This window comes from Pagrus pagrus (assembly GCF_965226575.1).
Source record: "Pagrus pagrus genome assembly, chromosome: 2".
NCBI lineage: Eukaryota > Metazoa > Chordata > Actinopteri > Spariformes > Sparidae > Pagrus > Pagrus pagrus.
The window spans coordinates 5,146,932-5,159,583 of NC_140186.1; the positions used below are offsets into that span (position 1 = coordinate 5,146,932).

At 38.8% G+C, this 12,652-nt stretch overlaps 1 protein-coding gene across 1 annotated transcript; it reads right to left on the reverse strand.

The window, feature by feature from the left end:
• Positions 1-1,406: 1,406 nt before the first annotated feature.
• On the reverse strand, positions 1,407-8,997 carry LOC311272802 (kallikrein-6-like; the record flags this gene model as incomplete). Its single annotated transcript, XM_084379488.1, has 9 exons — positions 1,407-1,577; positions 1,669-1,826; positions 2,677-2,729; positions 3,164-3,358; positions 3,518-3,695; positions 6,411-6,525; positions 7,580-7,601; positions 7,710-7,766; positions 8,972-8,997. 9 exons carry the CDS (start codon positions 8,995-8,997, stop codon positions 1,407-1,409), a joined length of 975 nt encoding a protein of 324 aa, XP_084235614.1.
• Positions 8,998-12,652: the final 3,655 nt, after the last annotated feature.

Consider the following 12,652-nt stretch of genomic DNA (forward strand, 5'->3'; position numbering starts at 1 on the left):
GAAGGAACAACCCCCATAAAATGTACAACACTGATTTTAGTGCACTCCATACGATGGAAATGTGATCCCAGGATTTGGGTTTATGGGATTCTTCATTCTGGTTCAAGTTACAAAGGGTCTTCTGATTTGATTTAAATTGAACTCTCATTTAGCAGCTAGGCTACTTTTAACTGATGATTGTCATTACCTTCATATGTTATGTTATTGGCAAAAATATCATGTACCACAAAAGAGTTGTGTGTTACAGAGGTCAGATTGTGCTTCTTTAGTCAAAAAAGATATAACTGACAACGGTTTCTAACTTTTCAAGACACAATGATCTGTCAAGATATATAATAAATAACATAAAAAATCCTTTACGAGGGGGATTTAAGGTTATTAACATACATTCTGCAGTTTAAATCTTTAATCTGATTAGATGACGCTGACTCATGACCTCGGTGTTTCTATAATCCTGTATCACTTGTGTCGTGGCGACTGAAAAGTCACTTGTCTAGTGCAGACGAGAGTCGGTCAAAACACCAAGTTCGACACAATATTTCTTTTCTAGAAGTTCTTTATTGCTTGTGCAACCCTGGTTTCTGGATGGGTAGCGTGCCAGGGCCGTGGGTATTGCAGGTTATAAGGGGCTAAATACTTCTCAATGAAAAGGCACCGTTACGGCAGAACAGGAAGACTTTTATTTTACTCTTCACTTACAGGTCAGGTTCAACGACGAGGCAACGCACACTCAGGCAGAGCTAGCACTCTCTCTCGTGCGTCTGTATTATCTGTCCCCACCAAAACAAGGGCACACGGAACCAACATCATACAACACATACTTTCTCTCTATCTTTAAAACATCTCTGAAGGGAAACACAGAGTGATAACAAAATATTATGGACTAACTTAAATAATTAATTAAATGAATAATACTTCATAATTTAAACCCAAAATAAAACCAATGACATCCTGTAATATAGTAAAAGGGTAACGACTTAAAGTTTATATTAAAATAATTAACACATAATAATATACACAGTTACACAAAAGTCGCTCATCAGCAGCGCATAGATGATGACTGAAGAGAGGCAGTCCCTCCTCATCCTTTATAATAGTAGAAACCATGCAGGAGGCCCACATGTAAGTGTTCACCCTACACATTTGCATCTATATTTGTCAGTTTGCAAGAATAACATAACAGAATTATAAAAGGACATTGGAGAATTTCCCTCACACTTGTCATAGCTGACACAAAGTATAGCAGCAGATAACTGATTGATGATCTGATAACTTTTATTTCAAGTGTAAAAACAGATTGTTACAAACGTTGCTTCTAATTTGTATGACACATTTTCTGAGTTTAAAAGGAAAGAAACACAGAAACCACTAAAAGTTTTTTTTGTTTATCTTTACACTTAACCTCATCATACAGGAGACATTTTGATTTCAATAGTTTCACGGACCCATGTTGCGTATTCTTGATTGCAGAGGTCCATGAACGCAGCTGCTTTTCTACACACGTTGTCAGGATCACCAAGAAAAGAAATGACGCCATAAATCTTCCCTTGGTTCACGACTCCTCCACCAGAATCTCCCTGTGAGAGAGAAAGATATTTTTTTTAAATATCAGCCTCATTTAAATACTTAACAACAGGTGATTTACAATTTAGGGCCATGCCAACCCACATAACAAACGTCCTTTCGAGCTGATTGGCCACATAACCAGTGCTGATACACCTTGACTTGGTAGACCTGAGGGAAATTTGTCTTCACGCTGTTTTCGAGGTCGTCACAGCTGACAACGTCAACTTCTGCACACTGGAGAGTCGGTGATACACCACGTTCTAGAGAAGAGGAAGGACAAGTTTCTACAAAACACGTGAACTTGTTTGAACATTTAATGATTAAAAAAAGTATTTTGTCTTTATATTTAATTTTATGCAGAACTGCAGCAGAATAGAAATGAAACATCAGCCCTTTGGCTAGTGCTTTTTCATCTGTATCATAGTTGTATAAGGGCGGCTGTGGCTCAGGGGTAAATCCAGCGTGTGTCCTTGGGCAAGATACTGAACCCTAAACTGCTCCTGATGTGCTGGTCAGCACCTTGCATGGCAGCCACCGCCATCAGTGTATGTATGAATTACTGTAAGTCGCTTTGGACAAAAAGCATCTCCAAAATGTATATTATTAGTAGTTTACTGTTTGTTTTTTTATATAGTGTTTCAACATTTCTGTTCCTATAGATAGGACAGTTTGCTACATCAGCTGGCCACACGCTAATGTTAGGTCGCTATGGCTCTTTCTCACGCTTGGTGCTTGGAAGAGCTGCCAAAAATGAAAGTGACTGACGTACATCGTCTCGTATCATTGCTGGATACGGGATTTAAATCACAAATCAGAGAGGAGGTTGACTGACTCTGCTATTACGTGGATATGCAAAGCTTTTTAGGAAGCCAGCTCTGCTAGCTGACAGGCTAATCTCGCTAGTTAAAAACACCTGCATGATTATCTAGAAATGATAAAAGCAGTATATGAAAAACAAGTAAACTATTGACAATATGCACAAAGCAAACCGTGAAAAGTAACACATTTTATCTAAGTTACAGATTCAAAAAAGCAGTGAGCTAACTAAAGCCATATACTGTAGAGCTGCCGACGGCAGCAACTTTACTTTATCATCAAAAATCGTCTCACTCCTTTCATCTTTAGGGCCTCCGGTCGTGGCAGCGTGACCTGCGACCTCGACTCTGGAAAACAGCAACAACCACATCACACAGAACACATGGTTATGTTATATCAACAATAAGAATTTAATGCAATCACTCATTCTGCTACAGCAAATATTACTGTAATTATTGATGTCTTTTAACTCTGAAAATTACAAAGACATGAGCCTCAAAACAACAGAAATATCGATACTTGGAATACTTGGAGTTGCCGACATTAACGGCAAAAAGCAGCTCTTTCATTTTACTGACTCTAAATTTAAAAGTTTTTACAGTTATTTGCGCTGCTTAATTCTGTTATACAAACAATCAAATCTCAGTGTGTAATGTGAAAAGTTGGCCCTCAAACCTGTGATGTAATTGAGGCTCTGTGGTGGTATTTAAAAATAGATCTGAACTTGGTTAATTTAAGCTACTTTTAGTTGCTATGACAGTTGTGACGAATGACATCTCACTTTTTAGGATGATCTCCACAGTCAGGAAGAGCCACAGGCTGAACGTTAGAGGGGCTGGGTAGCTGCAGCAGCATGAGATCATGAGACCTGCTGTTGTTGCTCTTGTCTTTGTCGGTGTAGATTACTGGTTCTGCTGTGATTTGCACTTCTTGTGCTGGACCCTCTGGATGCACACTAACATTTGCAAACATAGTCCTACAGAGAGGAAGAGGTTAAAGATGAATATTGCACAAAAACTGTCGGACTTAAGATCAGTCAGATTCTCATTAATTTAACATTAACCATTTCTTCACAAGAATATCAAAAACACGTGTGTAAATGTTCATAGTGTTTAGATTCAGATCATTCTCTCACCTTCGTGGCTTCAAGCAGTGAGCTGCGGTCAAAATCCAGCGGTCACTGATCAGAGAGCCGCCGCACAAGCTGGAAGATCGACCAGCAGCTACTCTTAGTTTCACATGGTACTGACGCTCACATGGTTGACCTCCGATGATTCTCTTCTGTAGATCCACCGTCGTGCTCGCTGTGACGCCTGAAAGAGAAAAGATGCCCCGCCAGGTGACCACAGGTTAAAACAAATGTGGACTTTTCTTTTGTGTAGGCATCTCCATCCAAGCCTTATATACTGCACTGTTGGCTGGGCATCGCACAGAGGTCAACTGTGGAAAGAACAGAAAATTCTGAATGCACAGGTCCAAAGTGTTGTGTAATTTTGGCTCGCTTGACCATTCAGGAAAAGATGAAGAAGACTCAGAGACATGGCTGTCCTGTATGCACAGTGCATTGTCAAGTTAATCCTGCCCATCCTTCTCTAGTGTCTCATTATATCCTTCAAGCTCAGGAAACGTTGGAGACAGTTAGTCTGCTTACAGCAGATAGATCGAAGACCATCCTACGAGTTCACAGAAACAACAGCTTTGGTTTGTCAGAGATCTGTTTCTACAGCAGCTTCAATCTGCTAACTCTGCAAAGACCATGAGAGATATAAACTCATAGATCAGACGTCACTATGCCCTCATCAACACCTTACTGGGCCTAACGTTGATACAGGGTATGTACGACACCTTATCATGTGAGGCCAGAGTGTTCTGGGCCGTAGACACACGTCAATACCGGCCTAATTATCAAACTTAAAGAATCGAGTTAACTTTATGCTGTAATATTACATTAAACTGTCATGTGTGGTTTGCTTTGACAATGGCTGTCATTAGACCATTTCATTTTATATAATTTCATGTATGTGATGGCGTCTTGTCCCTTCTAACAATGTGTTACCAGCCAAGTGCACATATTCATAGCACAATATTTAGACTAATGAATCAGCTAGACATAAAATTCACTACACAGACATATATTAACGTACTGTATCATCAAAGAAGGCATCACACATGTAGATGTAAATAAGATGTTTGAATACTCACCGACACACAGCAGAAGCATCAGAGCATCAGCCAGCGCTGCCATCCACCGTCTAATGACTGTCTTTCTGTTACAACAGCGGCAGCAACCAGAGGCTTATCAACACAACCCCATTGGCTGCAAAGCTCCACACGTTTATGCAAAGTTTGAACTTATCATCAGTTTTTGCCCTCGCCCTCCGTCAAGTGACAGCAGGAAAATGACACTGAAATGAAACTATACTCTATCAAGTTCACTGACTCTATGCTCTGCAAAACTGTTTACTGTATTTCATTCTGAGGACTTTTAAAATATGTACTGAACTGTTGATTCATAAATTGTAAATAAAACCATGTCCCGACAACCCGACAATGGAAAGGTGTCGTATGGAGTTATATAAGTGCAAAATCTAAAATTATAAATAAAATGTATTTATTTTATGTAATTTATTCATTTTTGCAAGGAGGTCTCTGAAGCTAATCGACATCTCTGAGGCAGTGTGGAGATCGTCCTGTCATTTCAATTTTTTGTTTTATGTATGTTCTATGTTGTTTCTTGGTTTTTGTGGTGTCATTTGCTCTGTTTCTCTCCTGTGTTTTTGTGCCCCTCCCCAGTCTTTTTTCCCTCCACACCTGCACTGCATCTCCTTCATTTGCCCCGCCCTGTTCCCCAGGTGTTTTGCAGCCTGTCAGTTCCTATTTTTTTGGCCCTGCCGTACAGTAGGAGTCCGTCTTTGTATCTGTGCACTTCAAAGCAAGTGCAGTGACGCGCTAAAAGGCTTATTTGTTAACTTATGGTAGGCTAATGCTCAGGCCGATAATGTCCTCAACTCCATTACATAAATATTCAGGCTGATAAAGAAAATAGCAGAGCGGGAGTTCACTTTGCTTTAATACTATATGAATATCAGAATCACTCAGTCAGCAAACCCCTGCAGAAGGCAGCCTTAGACTTTGTTAAAGCTGTAATTGTATTGTTGTTGTAAAGATTGTGTAGAGGACAAGGCCAGGGCACATTAGGAAGTGTGAACACTGGCCTGATGACACTGACACACCTGATCACATCGTAACTTCTAACTTCTTTTAGAGACAATAAATATTATACTATACTGTTGATACTTTAACTCTTAAATCAGGATAGTCTCCAAATAAATAAGTGAGTTTGCATTATGCAAAGAAAGTACAGCTGTGATTGAGATGAAGAAATATCCCAGTTGAAAGTTTCTGCCTGCCTCAGCAAAACCAACAACCTCCACCTCACAGCTGGATTTTAAAAAGGAGATCATCTTTAATCAGTAGTTACAGTCATGGTGCTCTCGTGTGGACTTCAATGGTTTTATATTTGTTTAAATTGACCAAATTTAAGGCCAAGATCATTTTTTTATTGTCTTGGATGTGGCATAATGATGAAAACACACCTTGGTGAATCCATGGAACATAAAACTTTTTAATGTAACTATTTGATCTTTCCTCCAACACACATCTCACTGGGAGGACTGAACTTTGACTGTGATAAATTTTATTTTAACTGACACAACTTTGTAAAAGAAGAGTGATAACTGTGTATCATTGTGCCGTGCTGTACTGTGTGATTGATAAAAAGTGTATAAGTATGTTTTTAAGTCATAACAGCAGAATAACAACAAGAATTTGTAAACATTTCTGAAAGAATCACATTTATTGTTTGTCTTCAGTGGTTTTACAAATGTTAATTGAACATTTAATGTAAATCAATTAATTGTAAATGCATCAATTTCAAATTTAGAGAAACTCATCAGTTTTCTTATTAACTGTGAAATGAGTGTTAAATGACATAGTTCAGTGTATGCCAGTAATCCTCTGGATCCAACCCATGTATTCACAGACGTCCATGAATCCAGATATTCGAGGACAGGTGTCGTTGAAAGAGCCCTTATGGACACCATAAATCTGGCCATTGTACTCCACTCCTCCACCAGAGTCCCCCTGTGAGAGAGATGCATTGTTCGTTTCAGAGTATTGAACCATTTATTGAAATACTTATACACTGTATATTAAAGTGGTAAAACTTGCATTGACTGTAGAAAGATGTGAGGTTAGAAGCCATGCCTACTTACACCACATGTTCTCACTCCAGGAGTTCTATTATTACCACAGAACACATGTTCATATGGTACCATCAAAGGACAGTCGACCCTGGTGAGGTCTACACATTGTAGAGTATCTGAAACTACAAGAACAGAAAAGGTGTTTTACAAAACCAGTCTGCTGGCAGATTTATGTTTTATCTATTTACATAATGAAAAACAAACTTTAAGACAAGAAACCCAGAAAGACATACAGACAAAAATAAACACACTGGAAACATGGATGATAATAAAATAAATACAATTCATCTCACATTCTGCGTCTTCAGCTGTTGGTCCATGACCTGCAACCTGAACTATATCACGTCTGTAAAACATTAAAAAGAATAAAAGTAAGATTTCTGAAGCAACAGTTTTCTACTTAAAAAGTCTACATTAGCTCAAAAACTACTTTCACCACTAATGACTAACTTTTAAACAACATTTCATGGGAATTTCTGATTTTTGTGCTCAGCAAAAGTTGAGCTTTCAGACCTATGAAAAGAGAAAGAGCACAACTTACACAGTAGGTCTTAGCCCAGGTGCGCAGTTAGGGAGTGGTATTATATGATTAATCGGAGCAGGGTTTGTTAGCCTCAGCAGCATGATGTCATGGATCCTGTTTTGGTCACCAATGAATTTCACAGGGCGTTCTGTGATTGGCACAGCTGGTTGTGCTGGACCTGGATGCACACCTACTTCTGCACTGATAGTCCTAAAAATAAGTAGAGGTCAAAGAGGAACATCACTGAATTACATTATATTTTAATATCAATAACAGCTGAACATGAACATAAGCAATGATATTTATATTTTATTTTAACCATTACTGATTGTTGCTCCAGGATGTTCACATTGAAGAGTGTGACAAACATATTGTTTCTAGTTTTTAGGTAAAACTGTTAGTTTCTCACCATCCCTCCTCCCAGCAGTGACCTGCAGTCAGAATCCAATGATCACTGATCAGAGAGCCACCACACAGCCAATCATCGGTCCCGTCATTTGATGTCAATCTCACATGGTACTGACGCGTATCATTTTCACATCTTCGACCTCGCCAGATCCTCTTCTGCAGATCCAACACTGCGCTCAATGTGACACCTGAAAAAGAAAAGTCATCAGTCACCAGGTTAATGTGAGTTAGAGCAGTGGTCTTTGTAGACAATGTGTTGCATGGTGAAATATTTAAAAGTTGTTTGAGTGTTTCCATTAAAGTCCAATATTACAGGTTATTTTATAACTTCATGCACTTCACAAACATGACGCTCAGTACAACAGTTAATATCACTCATCACACAATGACACCACACTAACCATCAGTACCATTAAAATCTGTATCACTACTGTCTTTAAAGCAGCCGATCTTTCTACATTCATTCATTTAGTATAAACAAAGATACAATTAGAAAAAAAAGTCATTGCAAAGTCATTTCAACTTCACAAAAACAAATTAAAGTGATTCCGGTGAGACAATACACAACTACATAATCACTATACAAAGATGTAGAGGACAGCGACTGATATAGAAATACAACACGTGTCTTCTGCATTTAGCCTCAAGTTATCATTGACATCACACCTTGTGTTCTCTGTTGTAATGCACCTGGGAAATAATATTGTCTGATCTGTCCCTGACAGTCTTCTGCAGATATGCCTGACATCCAGTATTCACTGTGTCCAAGAGGGACATGTGACCATGTGTGGCTGGTGGTCATGAACTTTACACCTCAACAAGGAAGATGATTCCTCGGGTGGGTCCAGGAATGGAGAGTAAAGTTAGATCAGGTGATAACATCTTTGGATGGACTGTAACTGGAAGAGAACGGTGAGAAGCCACATTCTCCCAAACATACTTGACCCAAAGTGTGAATGTGAGTGTGAATTGTTCTCCATCTCTGTGTGTCAGCCCTTTAACTGACTGGCGACCTGTCGAGGCTGTAGCCAGCCTCTTGTCAGCTGCATGGCTCCACTGGATACTGTTATCGCCTGTGATTCAGAAAACAACCCTACAATATCCTCACTAAGTGCTGTCTGAGCCTGCATAACTTCCTCTCTTAGTTGTGGACTTCTTCATCTGTTTTCCCTACACTGGTGATGCAGTGTGAGACTTCACAGGTAATTACAGAACGTACAGTAGTTAAAGTAGGTAACAGACATGTGAAGCATAGTGATCTACTCACCGACGCACAGCAACAGGAGAAGACTTGTCAAGCCCCCCATCTCTGACTCTGACTCTGACTCTGACTCTGACTCTGACTGCCCTCCTGGTGCAACAGTGGTCCCTTTTTAAACCTGTTCACACTGACCTGTTGGCCTTCCAGCCACCAATCATCTTGTGAAGGTTTATCAAATCAACCTCATTGGCTACAAAGTTCTGAACTGATGCAAATTACCGATGACGGGCTCGTTGCACTTGTCTCACATTAAGTGATGACAGGAAAATTACAAAGAAAAAAACATATATATATTGTTTAAGTTTAGTTTAAAAGATGAGTCAAAATATCGTGAACAACTGTGGACTGTGAGAAAAGTAAAGAAGGGTGGTGGTCCATCAGCAAGAGGAAGGTTTTCTGGCATGTAGAGCAGCCTGCACTGATGCAGCAACTCATGAGCTGAAAATGTTTCAAAGCTTTAGTGATGAATTCACACAGATTCCTGGACCTTCATGAATCTGCTTCAAAAGGTACAGAGATGACAGTTTCTAGGAGGAAACACACACACTGTGAGGGGGATGACAGACATGTGACAGCTTCTTGTTGCCCTTCTGTTTAGATTTCATGGTATTTTTTCTAACCCTCTGTATACACATGTTATTATCTTATTTTATTTTAGTGGAGAGGACTTTTTTATATACTGTATGAAACAGGACATTCAAAAATATGTTTTTGAATCAGGAGTTGGAATATAACGAACCTTTAATGAATAATGGTGATCTGTAGAGACAGGAAGTGTTAAACTATTTGAATTCCTATTTACTTTTACTGATGAAGTCAATTTAAAAAATGAAAACTGGTTGTAAAACATTAACTCACAAGTCGATTACATCATAACTGCAACTCCGTGTGTGTGTGTGTGTGTGTGTGTGTGTGTGTGTGAGTGTGTGTGTAGAGAGAGAGGAGAGGTTTGGAGGTGGAGGCTGTCCATAGAAGGAGCTGTGCAACGGGACATTTTACAAGCCTGTGTTTAACCGTCTGACTGTCCATTAAGGCTTTGATAAGTTCATGTCAGTTACTTAGTAAAATGTTTCCTCTCATCTTATCGAAAACAAAGGAGCTCAGGTGAGGAAATAACAGTTCTTCTTAAATTCACACACGCTGAGTTTTTATTGGCCTGATTGTGCATCGTATTTTAATAAATGAACGTCGGCACAATACGGCCTCTCTTGTCCGTGTAGTGAATGTATCCAAATGTCAATTTAAATCTCACTATCTCAGTGCAATTACACATGCTTTCTGGTGTTTTAGTTTAACTTTTCCCTGACCTCATTTGTACTTTGTTCTTATGAAATACTGGATACTTTAACTCTGTACATGCCTCCAAAAATCCTTCAAATGAAACAATCTTGAAACTCTTGAGTTGAACATTTGTGACTTTTACATATGAAGGCCTCAATAATATTAATCACTTAATGTATTGTGTTTTATTCTGAAAATGGCCATTCAGCAAAATCAGTGTTTTTACTCCAGGCACAATATGTTTTAATGCTAATCTAATTTTACTTAAGTAAAGATGCAACTTTTGCTTTCATTAAGTAAAGGATCAGAGTCATTCTTCCACTACTGCTTGTGAGTTTATATTAGTTTGTTTGAGGGTTGAGCACTGGAGTAGAAGACCAGAGGAAGGAAAGTAGTGATGGAGATGAGATAACAAAGGAAAATGGTAAACATTTTCAAAAAAGACAAGTATGAAAAGAAGGAGAAAGACAAGGGGTCTGATAGATTGCCAACAGCACAGGCAAAAGATTTTCATCACAGCAAAACAAATGTAACCTTGTCTACTTCTGTGTGTCTACAGTGTACACTGTGAGGGGGGAGGACAGATGTGTGACAGCTTCTTGTTGCCCTTCGGTTCAGGTTTTACGGTATTTTTGCTAACCCCACTATATAATATTATAATCACCTTTTATTTGAGTGAAGAGAATTTTTATTGTTTATTAAACAGGACATTCTAAAGTTTTCCAATCAGGAGGTGGAATATAATGAACCTTTAATAAACAACTTGATCTGTAGTTAAAAACTATGTGAATTCTTATTTACTGTTACTAAAAAGTTAACTGGTTGTAAAGCATCAACTTACAAGTCGATAATATGAATAACTGCACTGTGTGTGTGTGTGTGTGTGTGTGTGTGTGTGTGTGTGTGTGTGTGTGTGTGTGTGTGTGTGTGTAGAGAGAGAGAGAGACGTTTGGAGGTGGAGGCTGTCCATAGAAGGAGCTGTGTAACGTGACATTTGACACGTCTGTCTCTGTGTTTTTTGTCTTCGGTGCTCAGAGTATTTTCATGTTTAACCGTCTGACTGTCCACTAAGGCTTTGATAAGTTCATGTCATTTACTTAGTAAAATGTTTCCTCTCATCTTATCGAAAACAAAGGAGTTCAGGTGAGGCAGTACCAGTTCTCCTTAAATTCACACTTGCTGAGTTTTTATTAGCCTGATTGTGCATCGTATTTTAATAAATGAACATCGGCACAATACGGCCTCTCTTGTCCGTGTAGTGAATGTATCCAGATGTCAATTTAAATCTCTATCTCAGTGTAATGACACACACGCTCTGTTGTTTTAGTTTAACTTTGCCCTGACCTCATTTTTACTTTGTTCTTGTGAAATACTGGACACTTTAACTCTGTACATGCCTCCAAAAATCCTTCAAATGAAACAATCAACTCTTAAGATGAACTGCTCCCAGCTCTTGTGACCAGGGGCCACAAGCTGGATACAACGAAGTACATGATTAAGCATATTTTGAGCAACTTGTACTTTACTTTAGTATTTCTGTTTTATGATACTCCACTACATTTATTTAACAGCTGTAACCATTACTTTGTATAGTCAGATTATATAAACCGAAAATTCATCCATCCATCATCTGAAACTGCTTATCCTTTTCAGAGTAAGGGGGGGCTGGAGCTGATCCCAGCTGACATCGGGGTACACCCTGGATAAGTGGCCAGTTCATCACAGGGCTGACGTGTATTAGGCCATTTGGCAGCACATGAATTAATTCAAAGCTCTGACTTTTACATATGAAGGCCTCAATAATATTAAATCACTTAATATATTGCGTTTTATTCTGAAATTGGCCATTCAGCAAAATCAGTATTTTTACTGTGGACACTTCAAGTATGTTTTAATGCTAATGTTATTTTACTTAAGTAAAGATTTGAAGGTGCAACTTTTACTTTCATTAAGTAAAGGATCAGAGTCATTCTTCCACTACTGCTGTGAGTTTACATTGATTTGTTTGAGGGTTAGAAGAGCAGAGGAAGGAAAGTAGTGATGGAGATGAGATAATAAAAGGAAAGTGGTAAAAATGGAAATAAAGACAAGTATAAAAAGAAGGAGAAAGATAATGGGTAGGATAGACTGCCAACGGTCCAGCCGTCAAATTTGGCAAAAGATTTTCATCATAGCAAAACAAATGTAAACTTATCAACTTCTGTGTGTCTACAGTGTACACTGTGAGGGGGAGGACAGATGTGTGACAGCTTCTTGTTGCCCTTCTGTTCAGGTTTTACGGTATCGTAACGTCTGTCTCTTTTTTTTGTCTTCGGTGCTCAGAGTATTTTCATATTTAACTGTCTAACTGTCTAACTGCAGACTTCTGATAAGTTTATGCCAGCTACTTAGTAAAATGTTTCCTCTCACCGTTGGGTTATCCAAACAGAGGAGCTCAGGTGAGACAATAACAGGTTGTAAATTCACACATGCTGAGTTTTTATTGGCCTGATTGTACATTGTATTTTAATAAACGAACATGGCAGAATACGG